This window comes from Pseudoliparis swirei, chromosome 6 (genome assembly GCF_029220125.1).
Source record: "Pseudoliparis swirei isolate HS2019 ecotype Mariana Trench chromosome 6, NWPU_hadal_v1, whole genome shotgun sequence".
In the NCBI taxonomy this organism is placed as follows: Eukaryota; Metazoa; Chordata; class Actinopteri; order Perciformes; family Liparidae; genus Pseudoliparis; species Pseudoliparis swirei.
Genome location: NC_079393.1, coordinates 20,876,787 through 20,898,711, shown reverse-complemented (window position 1 = coordinate 20,898,711; position 21,925 = coordinate 20,876,787). Strand labels below are relative to the sequence as shown.

At 48.0% G+C, this 21,925-nt stretch overlaps 1 protein-coding gene across 5 annotated transcripts in view; it reads right to left on the bottom strand.

Moving 5' to 3' along the window:
• Positions 1 to 21,925, bottom strand: part of fgd4a (FYVE, RhoGEF and PH domain containing 4a) — a 48,205-nt gene that overhangs the window by 16,067 nt on the left and 10,213 nt on the right. Inside the window, exons 1-3 of one of the 5 annotated variants that reach the window (XM_056415977.1) lie at positions 8,989 to 9,299; positions 8,822 to 8,915; positions 5,758 to 5,838 (exon numbers count right to left, since the gene is read on the bottom strand). The exons of 1 other annotated variant lie outside the window; for it this stretch is intronic. In XM_056415977.1, coding sequence (XP_056271952.1) covers positions 5,758 to 5,838; positions 8,822 to 8,888 — 148 coding nt within the window. In that variant the 5' untranslated portion in view covers positions 8,889 to 8,915; positions 8,989 to 9,299. Of the gene's footprint in view, positions 1 to 5,757; positions 5,839 to 8,821; positions 8,916 to 8,988; positions 9,300 to 14,426; positions 15,493 to 21,925 lie in introns of those variants that run through there. 3 more of the 5 variants (XM_056415975.1, XM_056415980.1, XM_056415976.1) reach the window with 3 other exon arrangements.

Genomic DNA, 21,925 nt, shown 5'->3' with positions numbered 1-21,925 from the left:
TCAAACAGAGAAGTAAAGAATCCTAGTGAATGAACTCACCCTGGAGTCTGAGACCGAGAGGAAAACAAGCGCAGAGTGTATCCTCAGTGAGCGGCGACGCTGTGTTCGAGTCCCAGAAGAGCACTACACACTACATCCAGGTCCCACGCAATATTCCCAGGAAGCACAAGACTCCTCCTTCACTCTCACTCAAACACACCCCTTTCAAGTGGCTTTAAAAAATAAAAAAAAAGTACAAAGGCACATGTTCCCACAGGTTTCCGACACACACACACACACACACACACCTCAGTGCGGACGGTATCTGCACATTTGTGTTCTGAAAGCTGCACATCCACAAGCGGCTTATGTAACAGCCTCTCCACTTCTGGTTCTGTCTGATTAGTCTGATCAATGATTAACAAGCAGCCCGGAGCACCGCGCACCACTTCACTCATGCCTAAGCCTAGAACGTATTATTTTAAACCATCCTCCCATCAACTTCTCCTCCTCTGGCACATCTTCTGTGCAAATATTTGAGACGTAAAAACAAGACGACAGTCGACAAACTGAGCAAGTTGACACGAGTGACACGTCATCTAACCAAACCCAATAACAAGCTGAAGAAAAGGAAACAACCGAAACTCGATGTACCTCGTGCAGAAGTCAGGACGGGGATCTGTGTCTTTGGATTCTCCATGTTCAGCTCCTCTCCTGAGAGCAGGGCTGCTCCTGTGCTCCGTGAGGGCGGCGCTGAAGGGGCCAGCTCTTGTGAGCGATGGCAGTAATGTGCAGCGGTTACACAGGAAGCCTTCATTTAAATGTGTGATATGGCAGAAATAGTTCTTGTCATCTTGCAATTTGTGAAAGCTGTGTGTGTGTGTGTATATATCCCCACACACAGACACATTGTTCCTGAATGCTCACCGACGTGCTTTAGGTGTCAACGGGGCATGAGTAAAAGAAATGCTCGGTATTCCAGTGAACCAGTTTTACCAGTACAAATTCCTTTCTCTCATTTCCTTTGGAATAACCTGTACTTGCATCACTTCAGACGAACGCAGCGTACATCGACTTCTTAATCACCGAAGATGACATAACGTCCTGAATGATGATGCACATGGTGACGAGAGCGGTAGCATTTGCATGCTCACATAACGATGGGGCAGCAATAAGTCGGAGCCAACAAATACTTGATGCAGCTCCTGCAGCTTTCTTGTTGGCAGGGTCTCGCGTACAGTCAGAGATGCTGCCGGTGGCATCCGACTTCTGACCTCAAACACAGTCTGCAGAGACGAGCACTCAAACACTTCCTTACGCTGTCTGTTATGAAGGAAGTACAGGACATGTATTCACAAAACAACCCACGTTTACGTGCTACTGTCTGTTAATTCCATCTTCAGATTTCTGCAAGTCATTTTTCTCAACATCTGACTCTGCCCTGAGGTGTTTTTATGTTAGAGCATTTGTAAAAGGCTAAATGAAAGGTTAGGTTCTCTATTGAAAGAGCACATGGTTGAATTGGCTTATTTATTTGAGTAGAGTCATCTATTTTAACACATCTCATTTCACATTTCCCTCTCCTTCACATTCACACACGGCAAAACAGAAGCCGGGTTTCTCCAGCAGTGTTAACCTGGTTCTCACACCATGATTACAGAGACCCGGGGACTACTCGCATCCCATTATTATCATTTTAGCATCTTTATTAGTAGAGTGTAAGAGATGATAACTGTGTCTGCATTAGTATTATTACAGTGATCCAAAGTCTCTTCAGCTGTTAAAGCCCACTGACAGCTGATCCAGCTGTGATCAGATGAGATCAGGTGTGATCAGATGAGATCAGGTGTGATCAGCTGTGATCAGATGAGATCAGATGAGATCAGGTGTGATCAGATGAGATCAGGTGTGATCAGGTGTGATCAGCTCTGATCAGCGGCCACCGTCATCAGAAACAGACGTGGCGACTCGTGACGCTTTCGAGGAAAGGACGTCTCATTTCTCTGAAAACATGTTTCCTTGTTTCCTCTCTCCTCGCAAGGAAAAGAGGCAAGTGAGGGAAAGGGGGATGCAATTAAGAGACTTGGCATGCACCCCTGGTTTCTCATTAACAATAATACAAAAATAACACACAAATCCAGTTTCTAACTATTTCTGGTGCCATACATCACTCGATGAGATTGGAGCGTGTAGTTACAGTTCATGTCACGTCACTTGTACCCGAAGCGTTCCTTGTGTCCATCATGCCGGCTCAGACAGTGTGTGTGCTCGTGTTTGATTGTTTGTGTGTGAGTGTGTGTGTGAGGGTGACATAACTATTACCACCAGGCATGGGGGATTAGCTGTTTTTGTTCAACTATCCAGTCTTTCTTCAGATTAACTTTGCCTCATCCTCTATTAATCCAAGGGCCAGCGTGAGATTATAACCCCAGTCTGTGCCGAACAAGGAGGCGCACGGGGGAACAAAACGGTCGGGGGGGTCGTGAGGAAAAAGAGGATGGAGGGTGGCAGATGTGAAGTACATGGAGAAAAAGGAAGTGAGAGAGACTGAGAATTGTACAAAGAACTGGACACAGTGGTATCATCTCACAGCGATGAGCTCAAGGCAGAACAATAGCGCCAAATAAATAGGACAACAGGGAGGAAGAGTGAGGTAAATTGAAAAACACAGAGGAGACGGACAGATGGAAGAGGGGCGAGGGGACACGGAGGGAGTGACAGGCGAGAATGAGACGGTACACCGGCAGAGGAGAGAAAATGATAAAGAAGTGAGAAATAGGAAGACACTGAGGAACGCATCCATTCATCACACAGATGCAGACTGTGAGCTACGCACACACACACACACACACACAGATACTCACACACACACACAGATACTCTCACACACACACACACAAACACACACATACTCACTCACACACAAACACACAGATACTCACTCACACACACACAAACACACACATACTCACTCACTCACACACACACACACACACAGATACTCACATACTCACACACACACACACACACACAAACACACACATACTCACTCACACACAAACACACAGATACTCACTCACACACTGTGGCAGCTGTGTCTGATTTGGCCTCGGCTGCTGGTGATTGGCAATCACTCAGCAGCCGAGGCCACCCTTATAAAAGCTCCCACTCGAGAGTGGAGAGGGAGAGGTGAGCAGAGGCGCGTCATTTGCGGTCTGCTCGGTGTCGTGTGTGCGGAATAAAACATGTCTTTGAGTGAAACCTCTTGCTGTCTGGCGGATCCTTGGTGCTGGTGGGGGAAACCCACGGGTGGCGGCCTCAGGCCTGCTACATTGGAGCCCAACGTGGGGCCCCTGAGGACCCAGTGCCTGAAAGGGATGGAGCCAGACCAGGAGGAAGAGCTGATGAGCAGCTTAGCCAGATACTGGCCCGGATAGAGGAGATGGGGCGGGCACAGGCGGAGGAGAGCCGCCTGTTCCTCGGAACCCTCCGAAACCCGCCGGCGCTGTGGCAGACTCCCGTGGCCCGTCGCCGCAGCCGAGCCCCGGGAGCCGTCGGAGCTGCCGACCCCCGAGGTCCGGGCCCCGTCGGAGCTGCCGACTCCAGAGCCCCAGGACCAGTCGGAGCTGCCGAACCCCGAGGTCCAGGACCCATCGGAGCTGCCGACCCCAGAGCCCCAGGACCCGTCGGAGCTGCCGACCCCCGAGGTCCAGGAGCCGTCGGAGCTGCCGGACCCAGAGCCCCAGGACTCGTCGGAGCTGCAGAACCCTGAGGTCCAGGACCCGTCGGAGCTGCCGACCTCCGAGCCCCAGGACCCGTCGGAGCTGCCGACCCCAGAGCCCCAGGACCCGTCGGAGCTGCCGACCCCCGAGGTCCAGGAGCCGTCGGAGCTGCCGACCCAGAGCCCCAGGAGCCGTCGGAGCTGCCGGACCCAGAGCCCCAGGACTCGTCGGAGCTGCAGAACCCCGAGGTCCAGGAGCCGTCGGAGCTGCCGGCCCCCGAGGTCCAGGACCCGTCGGAGCTGCCGACCTCCGAGCCCCAGGACCCGTCGGAGCTGCCGAACCCAGAGCCCCAGGACCCGTCGGAGCTGCCGAACCCAGAGCCCCAGGACCCGTCGGAGCTGCCGAACCCAGAGCCCCAGGACTCGTCGGAGCTGCCGACCCCCCCGAGGTCCAGGAGCCGTCAGAGCTGCCGGACCCAGAGCCCCAGGACTCGTCGGAGCTGCAGAACCCCGAGGTCCAGGACCCGTCGGAGCTGCCGACCCCCGAGGTCCAGGAGCCGTCGGAGCTGCCGGACCCAGAGCCCCAGGACCCGTCGGAGCTGCCGACCCCCGAGGTCCAGGACCCGTCGGATCTGCCGACCTCCGAGCCCCAGGACCCGTCGGAGCTGCCGAACCCAGAGCCCCAGGACCCGTCGGAGCTGCCGAACCTAGAGCCCCAGGACCCGTCGGAGCTGCCGAACCCAGAGCCCCAGGACTCGTCGGAGCTGCCGAACCCCGAGGTCCAGAACTCGTCGGAGCTGCCGACCTCTGAGGTCCAGGACCCGTCGGAGCTGCCGTCGAACCCCGAGGTCCAGGATCCGTCGGAGCTGCCGACCCCCGAGCCGACCCGTCGGTGGAGGGCCGACTCCGGATCCCCGGGCCCTGTCGGAGGTACCAGCTACCGCTGCTCCGGCTCCATCCCGGCCGGTCCCGGCTCCCCGTTCCCCGGCCCGGCGGGCGTCAGCTCCCCGTCCCGAACCCCAGAGCCCCCACATCCTAAGCAATCGACCCCAGAGCCCCCACGTCCTGAGCCCGGTCCCTCAGAGCCCCCTCCTGCCGAGCCCGGTCCCGGTCCCCCAGAGCCCCTCCTCCGCCCAAGCTCTCATGGGGGGGGGAGGGGGAGTAGGTTAGGCCGGATGGAGCCCCGGCCTAAATCGAGTGGTGGGGAGTGTGGCAGCTGTGTCTGATTTGGCCTCGGCTGCTGGTGATTGGCAATCACTCAGCAGCCGAGGCCACCCTTATAAAAGCTCCCACTCGAGAGTGGAGAGGTGAGCAGAGGCGCGTGATTTGCGGTCTGCTCGGTGTCGTGTGTGCGGAATAAAACATGTCTTTGAGTGAAACCTCTTGCTGTCTGGCGGATCCTTGGTGCTGGTGGGGGAAACCCACGGGTGGCGGCCTCAGGCCTGCTACACACACACACACACATACTCACATTCTCACAAACACACAGATACTCACTCACACACATACTCACTCACACACACACATACTCACTCACACACAAACACACAGATACTCACACAGACACACACCTAGGTAAAGAAATAGAAATAGAGCAGAGACCAACAGCTTCCTTCCCTCCCCTGCTGCCAGGAGGAGAGCTCTGCCCTTCCCAGCATCCTCCTGCTTCCCCTCTCTGCACCTCAACGCCGTCTTAAAAGTTTTCACTGCGGCCGTAAAAAGGAAGCAGAAGATTTCCCCAGAGACGGTCAATTAAAAAAAAAGACAAAGGCCTAAATATTGACTTCCGATGCTAAACATGTGCCCCCCCCCCCCCCCCCCACTGCTGCGAGACCACAGAGCAGAGCAGTGACCAAGCGTGGCGATGTGGCGACGTCACACCGCCGCTGCGTCAGCACCGGCCCAAACACGAGCAGACGGGAAGCCACAAAAAAAATCAAGAACCCTCTCAGACCGAAGCTGTACACCTTTAGAACTGAACACCCAGGGGTGCTTCAAACCAACGGCTGCATTTTAAAGACAGAGATACAAACAGGCGTGGAGGGGATGCTGCGTACCTCTGGAGGGTTCAATCCTCACCGCCACGCAGGCCTCGTCAGCCGTCCTGGACTGGAAACAGTCAGCTTCGCTTTTCTTCTCTGCAACAACACAATGCACTGTTAAAACAAGGAGTGCGGCCAGGTATTTTAAAGGAGCTTCAAGTTGTTTCAGGGAAACTTGACGTTTGACTTCAGAGGAGCGCCGACTCGCTCGTAGCGAGGCGGTGAAGAACAAGAGCGACACCGTCTCTGATAGCCCGACAGCTGAGGCCGGACGTGCTCGGAGATGGAGATATTTGGGGCAAAAGCTGCCGAGGTTTCGGAGAGCTCGTCTGGTAGCTGCATTTATCAAGATCAGGGGGGAAGACTTGTGTTTGTTTGGAGAAGGAAGAGGAATACACCTCCCCTTGGAGAGGGAGCTCCTCATTAGTCTGTCTGTGATATGTAGGGCACAGTCTGTGGGGAGAGCGAGCACCCTTTCAACACAGACGTTTAATATGCACATAAAAGATGAAAGAGGAAATAGCAACGTCGTAAAAACAACGATGGTCTCTCGTACGCACACACACACACACACACACACACACGCTCTGTCTGATCTATTATGAAGCATCAGAGCGGCCGGATTATGATCAATGTAGCCGTTGACATGTAGCCACTCGTGCAAGTGACGAGCATCCCGGCTGGATAAATGTAAAACAAATTTAAGTTGAGGGGACTTTGGCAACTAAATCAAATTCACGATAACAGTGACACCGACCAATCAGAGCGGTGCAAACCCGTTTTCATTGTCTACCGGCCCCATTCCTACCCGAAGGTTTCTTCCAGCTGGATTTTAGGACACATAGCAACGTCAACTGCGGTCTCTGAGGAGTTCTAGCATGGCTGTGGGCCATTACGGACAGATTCACAAATAAAGAGAGGACTTAATTATCAATGCACACGGTATTTGATTACCTCCTGCAAAGGAATAGAGGACGGGGCATTGTAGTCTGTGCTCATCAAACATGCATTTGAATTGTAACCATCAATGAAGTGTCGTGTCACTCCAGGCTGCAGAGACATGTTTCTGTGTTTGGTTTACGACATGTCAGTGTTCATTTGTAACAATATCCTCCGAGTCCATTTACACACATTTTGTCCTGGAAGTCATCTTTTAGGAGACTGTGTTTCCCTAAATACACTGAGAGACTATTTGCATCGAATATTCAGCAGTCGGGATGTGTCGATGCATCAGTGCTGAACTGAGGCCGACATAATGGAGTGTGGATAATGCCACGTAAAGGAAAAGTGGACAAACTCAGTGTGGGGTCGTGCACACAGTTGAGGCGAGGTACAGACTTTGTGTGTGTGTGCGTGTGTGTGTGCGCGTAAAGGGGGGTGTTATATCCTGGCTCAGGGATTAAAGAAGGGCTTTCTCCACCCGCCATCTGGACTCCTCATGACAGGCCTGCCTGCTGTTCACACACACACACAAACTCACTCACTGTTTTGTTTATATACTTTGTTTATATATATATATATACTTTTTATTCAGTCTGTACATATATTCTACTGTTTTTTTAATTATATATATTCTACTGATTTTTCTTTTTTTTTTTTATTATATTATTACTATTTTATATTATTCGTTTATCAGTGAGCTATACTATACTACTGTGATCCTGTAATTTCCCCACTGAGGGACTAATAAAGGAATATCTTATCTTATCTTATCTCTACACACAGACACACACACAAACAATTCAAAAAGTGTCTCACAATCTGTTATATAAGTTCTCTATTCAGAATATACTGTCACACACGTAAGCAGCTTATCTAAAGCGTGACGTACATATCAGACACTTTAACTCTATATAGAAAACCCACTCAGTCAACTGTGACCCCCCCCCCCCTCCTCCACTCTCAGTCATGTGACCAGAGTCATCACACGCCTATTGTTTCCTGAAGTGGGGGGATGTCTTATATGTCAGTACTAAACACACACACACACACACACACAGAAAAAAAAGCCACCCTCTCAGATCGGAACATGTGCTGCTGCTGGGTTTGGGTTGGACCCACTTCAATGTGATGGGGAGCATCTACTGGTCCTGCTACTGGCCTAACCCTACACTTCCTCTTCCTGTCTGTCAACTTCCTGTTTTTCCTATTCTATAATCTCAACTCTCAGCAGACCTAATAACGAAAGAGAAATCCATCGCTCATATCAACACGACGTGAAACACAGTTCACTGTGAGCCGCAACCTTCAAGCAGTGATCATGACAGTTTTATTAAATAGACGGTGATTGACACGTCCTGTAACACAAACTGCACAGTGGGATGTGAATAGAAAGGGATTGGTCTGTCAAGTCAGATTTATATTATGCAAAACCAAATAAAACATAAATCATACACCTGCCCCCTGTTTGTCTGATAAAGACAGGTAATGAGCTGTGGCGTTTATCACATCATCATTACAGTGTGTGTGCATGCGCGCGCGCGCGTGTGTGTGTGTGTCAAATCTCAAAAGTGTTTTAAACAAAGTTATTATGTCACATAACGAGTTATGACCTCCAGCCGACAGACACAATGACATCCTCGTCCCGCCACCGTCACCGCGAACGTTCGCTCCGCTCTTCAAGACTTTGAGCCGCTTTGACATTCACAGCAAAAAAAATGTGGAGTGGTGCCATTTACGCCAGCCGGAGCAGAAATAATCAACTGTTGGAAGTATCAATACTATGCTGCTATATCAATGCTCTGCATCTTGCGTCTTGCATCTTTCATAAATCACATCAAGTTTCCTCATTACCTCCATAATGGGCTTTGCACTGTTCTGTGATTTCATTGTTGTACCCGTACAAACCCGCGGCTGAAATCACCGTAAGACAGACTCTGCGTGATTCACCTTTTATGAGTAATCACCCACATAGTTTCTCCACGACAGATAAGCCACATACTTTAAATATTTGTTTCTGATGACTGCACCCATCGACCTGGCAGCAGCCGTGTGTTTCAGTATGAAAACCTGCGCTTCCTCCGTACACTTTCTTCATGTTTTCCCGCTGCTTTAACAAAATAAAACATCCCTACAGTACCTGAGAGCACTCTTGTCCAGTAAAGCTGCTTTTCCGCCATCCTGGCAACAACACGGCGTTTATCCATCTCAGATTTCCTCCGTAACAACAGCACCTACGGGGAAATTGCAGTCCCTTCTTCAGATACGTGTGTCCCTGTCGCCTGGTTACCTCATGTCTGTATTTACCTTAGTACTTGTACTCCACTGTACAAACCGGTTCCCCGGAAACCAGCGTCACCAGGTGAGGGAGAGACTAAGGGAGGGAGGGAGGGAGGTGAAGACGTCCTTGAAGACCATTTAAGATTCACAGTCACTTTTAACCATTTACATAATAATGTTTTGAGGCTTAGCCAGCAACCAAGGGCAAAGTCACCCAAAGGGTGGGAGGAGGAGGAGAGACTGGGAAGAGCAGGTGTAAATATTGGGGAAGGGAGAAATAAACCAGCGGTAGCTGTTAATATTTAACCATCTGCAGTCCAACAGTCTTTTATTACACAACTGTATTACACTGACGCTGCATCGTTCCACCCAAAGCCCCTTTTTAACCTTATTTCAACCCTGATATAATAATACCCATCCTGTTACTGCAGCAGAAATGAACGAGATTTAGAAATAAAAAAACACCTACATCACTGAGGGGAGTCTGCACTTAATGATGAGAAACAGATACTATTACATGTTTAAAAATAAAATACTTTATCAATCTATAGGGGACCCAGTAACCTCAGCTTCATTTGCACGGCCATGGCCGCCCTAGATAGCTATTCAAATGCAACTCATAAATAATGGAGAGGAAATAACATATTAATATGCCAAGTCACACCCCTTTAATCATACGGAGCTTCATGCTGGTGATAATGTGTCTGTCTGTCTGTGTGTCTGTGTGTGTGTGTGTGTGTGTGAGAGCACATGTCTGAGCTTTTAATGCTTGACACGGAGGAGATTGGCTATTGAATGAGACCAGACGTGTCCGTCTCCCTTCTCTCTTGTACCGCTGTAATGGACAATTACCAAAGAGTTATGGTTTTCTGTTAATAGAGAGAAAATTAAAAGGCCTTGTTCAACCTTTATGTGGTAGATTCAGCCAGATGAGACCCCCCCAGCTCATGGAGCAAACATGGACATAGGATGTAGTTTACTCTCCATCTAACAGCTCGGCGATGTACTAAAGAGAAAATCATTAGCCAGTTGGTAAAGCCTATATAATATATTTATGGTTCTCCTTTTAGCTGTGTTTTGACCTGGCACAGCTGTGAGCTGTGGCCAAAATACTAAATTGGTGATAGGCTTTACCAACAGTGACATCTTTTACATAGTAATAGTCATTTGATCCATATTGTAAAATAAAAATATTGATTACAGTCACTTTCCGACGGAAAATGCCTTAGACCAGTCAACTATATACATATAAAACATCACGCAAACACGCAGCAACATCAGCAATGTGGAGAAGTCTCGATGCTCCACGACGTCCACCAGCTGCTCACTGACGGTGTGAGTGGGCGGGATGAGAGTGAACCATCGATCACATGACCAGAACAAGCAGTTAAAAGACACCACAAGGGCTGGAGAGCTGTGGGGGGAAATACTTTGAACTTTTCAGGCCTCTTACATTTATTTTTGAAATGCTCCCAGTTCATATATATAACTTGTAATAAGTAATTAAAAGGTCGAACGCCACTAAACTACCAAATGCAAGATTTACCCCGGAAAGTCTTCCTTCCTCTTCAGCTACAAGGTAGTCATCCTCACATTCCATCAACTTGAAAACATGTGCTAGAATTCACACACCGTGTGCAGACAGCGTCCGCCTCCCGCCGGACTCCCAGCGTGTGAAGAGCAGCTCGAAGCATGATCTGAACACGCTCTGTGGCCCGTGTCTAATGAGGGCAGGCGGAGTGGGAGACTGGGCAGGGGGGGGGGGGGGGGGATGGAATGAACCTGTTAAACACTTCCTGTCCTTACTTCCAAGATCACATAAAGAAATCCAGAAAGAGAGGGGGTGAAAGAGAGGGAGAGAGAGAGAGAGAGAGAGAGGTTTGGTGGTTGTCGCTGCAGTGACAGTCACGCTCCAGAGATGGTTGACCATAACTGAATATCTAATCGTGATCTGGATATCAGATCGCAATCACTAAATAGTTCCATAACTGATTTGAAAGTAGTTACCACAACAAAAACTGTAACGGAGAAAAAAAGAAGAAGGTGTGGGTGCAGAGAGTGGACTCACTGGCCACTGAGAAAGGGATCGATTATTGGATAACATCGACAGGCCGGTCATTCTCTCCTCCTCCTCTATCTCCCTCTTACCTCCTCCCTTTCAACATTTTCTTTTCTCTCCCAGCCTGTTGTCTCCAGTCAGAAGATAGAGAGAAAGAGACAGCACCCCCACCCACCCCCCTGTGACCTGCCTGTCTACCTTCGACTGCAGCTCTCACAGCTGCTGGGCAGGAGCCCCCCCCAAATGTGTCAATCAATATCCCGTCCACCCAATCACCACGTCTGGTCTGTTCACACATGAACAACAGCGTGCTCTTTCATGATAAGACTGAAGCAAATGGGTTTTTAAATGCCTCCCAGATGAAGCGCCTATATGTGGATGGGACGTCTATCCATCATAAAAGACCAGTCGTTTGTGTGGGTGGAAGAAAAAAGAAGAGAAGAAATCTGATGCGGACTATAAAAAGCAATAAACCACAGTCAACTCAAGAGAGCTGCACTCTCATGTTGTATTATTTCAGTGAAGTAATGCCCCGAGGGTATCTCCTCCTATAATTGAGTTTCCATTCAATGCAATCCATTTTTTTAAACAACATGTTTACAGAAGTAACTATTCAAATTTCCATCAGCTCAGCATGAGTAAAAGACTTTCTAAACATAGCTCCGGCTCCAAAAATAACCCCATGTGAAACTCTCACAATCCGATGCTGATGAGCGAGTTTTTGTTGTTACTCATTCGATGCTGGTAACCACTCCTGCTGTCTGGAGATTAAAAAAACGGAAGAAATGACCGTGGTCATATTCTCAGAGGCCTTCCTCGCGAGGAGTGACGGTGGCTTTCGTGTCAGGAACATTTCAGAAGCCGTTGTGCTGTTTGTATGCAGGAATGATTTTCCGAAGAGGGTTTTATGTTTGTCCTGTAAATACAGTAACAACTGAAACTAGAATGGGCACTCGGTAGAGCACATACCTTCGCATATCACAAGATTGGGCGTTGAATTATGAACATGTTGGCATTAGTTGCATGCCAATTGGATAAAAATTGACCGTGCTATGGTAAAAAGAAGATGTTGACCTTTTCATGACCTTGACCTTGACCTTTGACCCGATCGATCCCAAAGTCTAATCAAATGGTCCCCAGATAATAACCAATCATCCCACCAAATTTTATGCGATTCAAGAAGATGTTGACCTTTTTCATAGCCTTGACCTTGACCTTTGAGCCGATCAATCCCAAAATCTAATCAAATGGTCCCCGGATAATAACCAATCATTTCACCAAATTTCATGCGATTCGGTTTACAACTTTTTTTGTTACGCGAATAACACGCATACAAATAAATAAATAAATAAATACACGGCGATCAAAACATAACATTCCGCATTTTCAATGCGAAGGTAATGATGATGTCACAGGACTGTATCCATATTGACCAGCTGATCAATTGTCCAATCATAGCTTAGCAATGGTCACATTATTAAATAGCTTAGCACAACACTTGCACATGTTGCTGTTGTCAGAACAATGTATAAATCATAAATACACGGCATGTGTATGTGGTTGACAGCCATAGACTGTCAAAGGGTCTCACATAAACCTGCTAACTAGTTTAGTGACACTATACTTTCAGGGCCTCGGAGAATTTCTTTTTGAATTAAGGTTAAAAAAAGTATTCACGTATTAGCGAGTAATTCTGCTCTTTATTAGATTTGGGGAAGTTCACAATGAAGCAACTCCACTGCTCGGGTCAGTTGAACGAAGCTGCCGGCTAGAAGTCCGAAATCAAGGACCCGTTGCTTAAAATGACTCGGTAAATCTGGAGGGAATGGAAAGTTAGCAGGCTTAGCAACGGTATCGATGAGGGCTGAGCGAACACGACAATAATTCAACAAATCAAAAAGTGCTCCTGATAAATTCTTCATTTTGATGCGTCTGGAGCGACTCTTTGTCCCCCTCCCTCATTTGATTCCGGGGCTTTGAGGAAACAGTAAGCCACAGAGATTCATTCATGTTAAACAGATTTGCCTCAATGCATTATGGATGAAGCAAAAAGATGATGAATATAATGCCAATCAAACGGCGTGGGTCCAAACGTGCGGCTCAAACAGGATCATTGTGCTCGGCATGAATGAACCCTTCTGACTGGAGGCCCTTACAGGCTGGAATGCTCCCAATGCACCGAAAACCCTACAACCCAAAGAGGGCCTGCAGCCATGTTCGGGGAACTAATAAAGCAGAGAGAGAAACTAACATTTCAAATGACGCAAACTTCCTCTTTTACAGTTCATGCTTGAACTGGAACGATGTCCACGCTTCCTCATTTCTGTCAACATGTGTGTCAAAAAATCTTCTTTGCAGCCAAATCTGCGCTCTGCACATTCAAACCCGCAGTGAGCGACCTGCTTTCCTGCACCTCTAAATTCAGACACACACGCACACCCGTGCGCGCACACACAGCATTTAATCTGACACGTCCTGGTGGGATTAGGTGTCAAACTGTATCAGCATTGCTTCTCTGTGTCAAAGGAGGCTCAGCGAACCCCAGTGCACCAAACCGCCAGAAGATGTTTGGCCGCCACGAACCGAAACCCGTGATGCCTGTGCACAAAAAAATGACACGTCATTTTTTACTCTGACATTTAGAAAAGGAAGATGAAGAACATATTCCAGGAGCTAAAGGGACACAGAGGAGCCAGAGAGGATCAATCCTTCGGTGATTAAGCTGCAGTTGCTGTTTCAGATAGGAGGCGGTGGTGGGGGGTTATAATATGCTGACAGGCACACTTATACACACCTGCAAATAACAAATGCAAGAAGAAGTCCTACTGTGAGGAAGTGAGCACTTTTTAGGACCAGACTATAATGTTGATGTCCTTGTGGGGACATTAGCATTCAATGAGGCCGTTCGCAGTCCTTCCTCCTTTCAGCTTCTCTTTTCTCTCTTCTTTTTATTCCCATTCCGGTTCCCATCACGTACCTGGCCCCCCTGCATGGCGCCTTTATGATAGGTTCCCTTCCCCCTGAGCGCTGCTGCTGCGATCTAAGACGTAACCCCTGTTACTCAGTTATTTATCCCATTTCCACAAGAGAACAGGGATGAAAAGGACATGTTGGAAGTCATCAAACTTAAAAAATCTGCCTTTGCACACTACTCCACCACAACCAGGGTGTGTTTATTAAAACATGTTAAGAGCAGAGCTGCGATCCAGACTCACAGGCTCACTGGCTCACATCATGGCACTTGATTCATTCGCTGTGATGACAACCATACATGTGACTCAATCTGGACAACATCTAGCTCCACTCCATGACAACTTTTTCAGTGACAACGACGAGTCTCCCCTTAAAAATCCCCGACACGGATGTTTATTTTATTTGAGCCTCAGAGGCCTCCCCTCTTCTTAACCTCTCTTTGTTTCCAGCCGAGCTCTCAGGGACCAGCTCGACCCCGGAGAAGCCCCCTCAGCTGCTGTCCCACGCAGACCCGGCGGGGCATCCTCGTAGTCTGAGCCTCCGGCGCAGCACACACAGCAGCATCGCACTCCGGCCTGCATGGAGAAGCTCAGACAGCGGAGGAAGCACAACAGAAAATATACTGCTGCAGATAAAGTTAATGGTTTCAACTGCAGAGATAGCACGTCAGATGAGGTCTAGTGAGGTCTAGTGAGTGCACACAACGGGGCGTTATGGTCGGGATGTTGAGCCCAAAGAGGAACAAAGCACAAGGCAAATGCTCTCTTTTATTGGTGTGATAATAAAGAGGTAATTATTGCAACAATTTATCATTTTATATGTACTAACTTACGATGCCATTTTATTTGTATGAAGTTAGGAATCAGGGTAGAGGGCAGCCACTACGAGCAGTTAGGATTGTGTCTATCATCAAGAGATTGTATTACAGCGATAATGACAAGGTGACTTTAAATCATAGTTTGCCGACAGTTTCAGAACATCTAGACATAATGTACACACAAGTACACACATACACACACACACACACTTTCCCAGAGCGCACCGTGGACAGCTGAGGTTGATTACGCCAGTCATGGCAAACAGTTAACTGAAATCCGCAGCAGTAGCCTCTACGTGCACGAGCATGTGTGTGTGTGTGTGTGTGTGCGTGTGTGTGTGAGAGTTGCAGATGTGAATATCTTGAGACAGTTTGAAGCTGAGAGGCTTAGTAAACAACGCCTTTTAGAAAATTAATAGTGCCCTCCAGCTATCACACGTCCTACTGCTTGGAGTCCCCACAGCTCTCTATTACACACAGCGTAACTCCCACATAGACACACACACACTCACACCCACGCACACACACACACAGCCACACTTAGCGACAGCGCCTGCCAGAGTAACATCCTGTGGTGAGATCCAGGGTGAGTCTTTTGTGACGTGCGCTCCCCTCTTTGTTAACCATCAGCCTCGGCGACGTGTGACTGTGCAGCGAGCGGCTTGTCACTGTCTCTGTGTTCATGACACTCTCAGCTCCGGGAACCCAAACGCCCCCACGGCGGCATCGTGCACCCGGTGGCCGCGGCGGCGCTCTCTGGTGCTGAATGGTAAGCCGGTCTAAAAAGAGAGAGGCACTAACCTGAGTGGAGGTTGAGTCTGGTGAGAGCAGCGAGGTGGAGTCCAGGGAAGGAATTAAAAATCCACTGCTACACTGAAGTGAAAAGACCTCTCCCTTCTCTCTCTCTCTCTCTATCTCTCTCTCTCCCTCCCTTTCTCTCTCTCCCCCTCCTCTCTCTCTCTCTCCCTTCTCTCTCTCTCCCTCTCTCTTTCTCTCTCTCTCTCTGCGCTCTGTCAGGTTCAGGCTTGTATTAAACTGCTGCTTCGCTGCATTGGTTGCATCCTCCCTTCCTTCCCTCTCCGTCTCGCTCTCTTTCTCACACACACACACACACACGCGCGCGCGCCACGTGCACGCTCAGTGACAGACCGACTCGCCCTTTCACTCAACCTCCCGCCTCGCCTCCTCATATGCTATCCGTTCTATCCTTTTCACCCTCTCCTCATTCCTCTCCATCGCGAGTGAAGATAATCACATTCCAACGGAGATGGGGCATATGGCGGGGGAGCGACACTCCAGAGCCCCAGAGTAAAGCCCCCTCTGTGTGTGAGAGTGTGTGTGTCGCGTGGACAATCGTTCCCATTGTGTCGGGCGAGGGGAGGGCCAGCGAGAGGGGAAGAAGCCAATGGCCGTACTCATCTGCTGTCCCTGCTGCTGGCTGTGGCAGATAGAGGTGCTGAGCGTGACACAAAGACAACCCCCTCCAGGGAGAGAGTGTGTGTGTGTGTGTGTGTGTGTGTGTGTGTGTGTGGTGAAACAAAACAAGGCATCTAGAGAGATGATGAAGAACTGACGCGTGTGTCTGTTATAAAGTAGAGGCCTGAAGTAAAGGGTTATATTATCTCCGTTTTCATGTGTCACCTTCTCACCTTCCCTCTGTGGCTGGTGTGATGATGTTCTCCTTTCTTAAAGGGTTCACACGGAGTCGCACAGAGCAGGATGGAGGTCGACGGAGAAGTGGAAGGGAAGTCCACCCACTCTCTCCCCATGGCAACCAAACAGTCTATAGAAGACAATTCCCAAGTCAATTGAGACCATGTGTTGACAATTCTTTCAAAGCTGTGTAAATATGTGAATTCATACAAAGCTCAAACCATTACATTTAATACAAAGGTCAAACATTTAAAAATTTGACCTCTGAGATCAAAATATCTCTGCAAGCGTTGACTGAATTTCTATGAAAGGACGAAGAAGAGGATGAACCCTCGGGGGTCCAATGACGAGTCAAACGTCTTCAGAACTGTTGAACGGGTTTCCATGAGCTTGGATGCAGATGTTCATGTTCCTCTGAGGATGAAGTGGAATATCTTTGGTGATCTCCTCATTTATCTTAGAGCACCATCATTAGGTCCACATTCTTCATATTTCCAATAGTTTGATTCATTAATTCAATTCAGTTTATGTGTACACATAGACATCCCTGTCCCAGAACCTCACATCGGATCAGGAACAACTCCCAAACAACCCTAGCTGAAGTAATATTACCAAATAGCTTCTGAACTAACACAATGCCGTCGCTCTCAGCTCTTCACGGCACCGTGCTCACTCGGGTCAGAAGATGAACATATCATCATTATACCTGTTAACCATCACTGTCAAAACATTGCCCACGTTGCCATGGTAGCGTTACCACTGTGTCTGTGAGACTTGTGAATTGCCAAGGACTTGACACATCTGTGTTTTTGTAGAAGGCTTTAAAGTCTCACACTCCATAAAGCCTCAGGTCAAAGTCAAGTTCAAGTCTCAGATGTACAGCTCTTGTGAAAAGACTCTCGACGTCTCCAATTGAGGAACAATCTTTTTTCTTTTTGCTTGATGACGATGCATCTTGTCCTTCCATATTTCGAGTGTAGTAGATTTCATAAACCCCAAGTTAGTCAGACAATGTCACCAACCCTCCAGCTGAGGTGCAAGAACAATAACATTCAACAAATGTAATTCACGTGAACATATTTGTGGGACTCTTTTAGTAGCATCACTCCTGGCGTCTCCTCGCTCCACCGCGCTCGGCGGCCGAACGCACAGCTGAGCGGACGGATGGATCTCCGCTGTGATTGGCTGGAGAGGCTGAAGCGTCGACACGGTGAGAAACAGCACTCGGCTGTTCTCACATTGATAAACCTGTCTGGGGAAATGACCCGCAGTGTCACAGCGGCACGGAGAGAGAGAAGTGTCGCTGTCACAGGTTGTGTGAACAAACATACTTTCGGTTGAGTTTGACGCAGACGCAGTGGTGGGCCGTCAGGGCCAGCAAGGCCTTCTCTGCTGGCCTAAACATCATCAGAATATATATTTTTTTCTAAATATATTTTCCCACAAATATGTATTCAATTATTCCCCAGAGTAAGAGTTATTCTCTTAATTTCATAGCGTTCCTCTTGGTTGCGCTGCTGCCAGCGCCAGGTTGAGATTTGGAGGGCTGGTCTTTATCTTAGATCTTTTATCCAATCATATTCAGCCATCGTGTGTTGCCAGGGGGCTAAAATCTGCCCTTAGGCCTTCAGAATCAACATTGCGGGCGCTGGTAGCTTCAAGTGAATGGGAATGACAATGTTGTGTCAACCAATCAGCTTTAGAGTTGGCTCCTCTAGGCCTTCGAGAAGGCCCCGGAACCGGCACAGGAGCCAGCTAGCAGGCGGAGTGCTGCACGTCTTTTGATTGGATTACCAATATTGAGAGGCGGGTCCTATGGGCAGGTATATGCAGAACCTCAGAACTAGGAAACTGAATTTGATAAAGGAATTAATTCGCGGACTACAAAGCTGTTTTTTCAACCCACAATGGCGGAAGGAGGAGAAGATGTCGATTTGGTCGAGCATATACTTGAAATCTGCTTTGGGTGTGACAATGCCCTGTTTAGTGAACAAACTAGTGCAAGTGACTTTTTTCTTCTTCTTTTTCTCCGTCATGATGCGCGCATTCTGCAGCGCGCGAGACGGAGAGCCGAGAGAAATGACATGCTGTTGTGTAGATACGATCAACATCAGACGGCTGTTTAGTTTAATAAATGAACAAAGACGTGCTATAGAGAAAATGACGGGGGCGGGCCAATTTTTTTTAATACTACGCCGCGATCGACGTATTGAGCAGCCCTGGTCTAGAGCCATGGCATCATAATGATAGTAATAAGAGGTGGATTAATTCGGGTGGGACTGTGTAGGACCTCACTGAAGGCCCAGGCCCCAGGCCCACGGCCCGCCACTGCGCAGACGCAGTTACACCTCGGGCGGAGACACCGAGCAGCTTCTCTCTGTCCATCTCTGTCCTCATTCAGCCTGGCAGTCCTCACAGTCCCGACCTCTTTTATTATCCCCTCTCTGATATTGCATCTATATTTTTCCTCATTTCTTTTTTTATTTCCTTTTTAACTTAATCCTCCGTTTATTAGCCAGCTCTTCTTTACCGATACTTCATCTCACTTCCCAATTTCTAATGTTTTACAGGAGCTGGAAATTCAGCACGATGCTGGTGACTCCCTGTATCATCACTCTGTATTGTTAACCAGATATGGATGCCTATTAAAATGAAACCCATTCAGCAGTTACATGAAATGACCTGGTCACAGCCGACACACACACACACACAAACACACACACACACACAAAAACACACACACACACACACACACACACTCATAAGCCACCTCTGTGCAGGCCTCATTACACAACACAGTAATTAGTGACCGGAAGGCCCGGAGACTCAATAACTATATCCAGACATCACCATCAGCGGCTGTATGTGTGTGTGTGTGTGTGTGTGTGTGTGTGGCCTGCATGTCTCCTCGGTCTGTGAGCGCATGTACACCACATGCAGGATATCAAGTGCCACAGAAATAACTGCATTCTCAGTTTCTCTCTGGTCATTTCCCGCAGAGCCATTAACGCAGACGGGTCAGTACTGCTGCTCTAAGGTCAGACAGCCTGCAGCCACGCAGACACACACACACACACACACACACACAGACACACACTCACACGACGACACTGGCTGTTTGAGCCGTCAGGGTCCGTGCTCGTAGCTCATTAGGACCCAGAGCCCGCACGGCAACGGTTAAAGGTCTGCCAATAATCAGCAGCAGGAGAGAAAAGGAGAACCTAAGTTGGAATCCTGTGCACGGCTCCACGTTAACAAGGCCGGAACTAGAGAAGCAGCTTCTTGAATGTATAATATGAAACAACTTCCGACAAAACAAGGTATATACATGATGAAAAAGTGACCCCTCTCAATCCTGTGTGTGTGTGTGTCTCTCTCCTGTGCCTGTGTTTTATCTTTTCTTCTTTGATGTATTCGGGGACTGTGATCACCGGCGAATAAGCAGCCCGACAATGTGACTATACATATTATTAGTGAGGAATGAGGATATTAAAAGAAACGCTTTTACAAAGTTAGTGTTCCATGTATCCTCCTGCACTTCCTGTCAGCTGTTCAACCTAATTGGTGCTAATTCTGTGAAAAACTTTTGGCAGAGGAGCTGAGAGAGCAAAAAGCTCAGCAGTAGCTAAACCTCATTTGGGTCCTTTGGGAACAAATATGTTGCTCTAATCTCAAAAGAATATGCACAGAAATTATAGAAACACTCAACACAATGACAGAATCCCCTCAGTGGGAATGGCTTCGAGAAGAACGTCCGGCATCGGGAGTGTGCCGAACATTTTTCATATCATGTGAGCAAATCATACCTCTTATGAGGCATCACATTCATTGATTACTATCTGCAGGATGGCATATTGTTTCCATGGTGACTGACATATTGGTTTTCAGACAGTGAGTAATGGACCTGCTTAAGTATTCTCCATACAGTACGCAATTTGACGTGAGTGCCCGGACACACACACACACACACACACGGGCATTACGGTCATGCACGCAGCCCGCAAATCCACGGATGTTGTTGCATGTTCCCGAGGTTCGTGCACGGCAACTCAAGAGGAGGCCGACACAGACAGTAACTCATGAACACACACCGCCTGCTCGGGGAGATGCAATCAAACCCTGAATGCACACACACTGCACGGCGGCGTCGATAAGGTCTTCATAGCTGCTTTGCCTCCACAGATCAATCTGTTGCCACACACTGTGAACATAACACACACACACACACACACACTTCCTCATTCAAACTCCATCCGCTGTCCGGTTACAAGTCAAAAAGTAATAAAACCCATCAAGGACGACCACCGTGTCAAGGTTTGTGCCGCTTGATTATTTCTGCCGGATTAAAATTCTCCTCTTCACACCCGGGTGACCCTGAAGGCCTCACGTGGAGACACCCTGTGTGGACGGACTGAGGAGTATCTCTCGCCCTCAACTCAAACGCATTAGATGGACCAACTCAGGCGTGTGAAGCTGTTGAAAGTGTTTTCTAATTATAAATGTTCACTCTCATTTAAACTTGTGTTCATCTTATCAAGCAACACTTTTAAGTGGGATTAGATTACTATTTAATTGATTAATGAAGGATAAGGATAAGGAAGTTTATTGTCGTTGTAAAAACAACATACGACTCCTCCAATCATTGAAGAGACAAATCCCCCATCCTCAATACAATCTACTCCTACGACCTTTAATTAGAGACGTTCTGGCCACTGGGCATTTACTTTACATGGATCAAACCTTATTTTAATGCGATCTTTGTTCCACAGGTCAGCAGGAGCCCATTAAACATGAACCAGTCCAGTACATGATGAAAAATATGTCTCCGTGGGATAATTCTACCAGGTATTTACTTCAGGATGTTGGTCTATTTTCTACGTCTCTATGAGTTTTTATAATTTCCAGACAAGTTCCTTTGGCGTCAACCTATGGATTTCACACATTTAACGGATTATATGACTATTACTTGAACATATCTTTACTCATGTGGGTGCAGTCAACACTGATTGAGTCAGTTGTGTTTGCACTGTGCTGATCCAGCATGGCTTTCATAATGTTAAGGAGTTAATAGCTGATTCTTTAAGTGGATACTAAGCAACACGTTTCCCCGTCTCATCTCTAGAGCGTCTATCTGGACACTAAATCATGTGATCCATGGTAAGTATAACAATATTGATTAGTGCAGTTTTGAGGCACAAGTCCAATTACCCTTTCAGGTCAAAGCAGCTCAGTTGGTCTTTGTGCGGTTTTCTCACTCTTTCCACTTCTGCGCAATGGAGAGCAATATCAAAACCTGTCAACACGTTTAACATCTCCAATATTTCTTCGCTCTGCCAGTGAAGGGAAACAAATTCAGTGCATATGGATTTTAAGGGATTTGATTCAGTTGGCTTTTAAACCAAATCCCGGTGCTTTGCAAGTGGCCGTTTTCAGTTATGCTTATATCACCCCCACAAGCATGA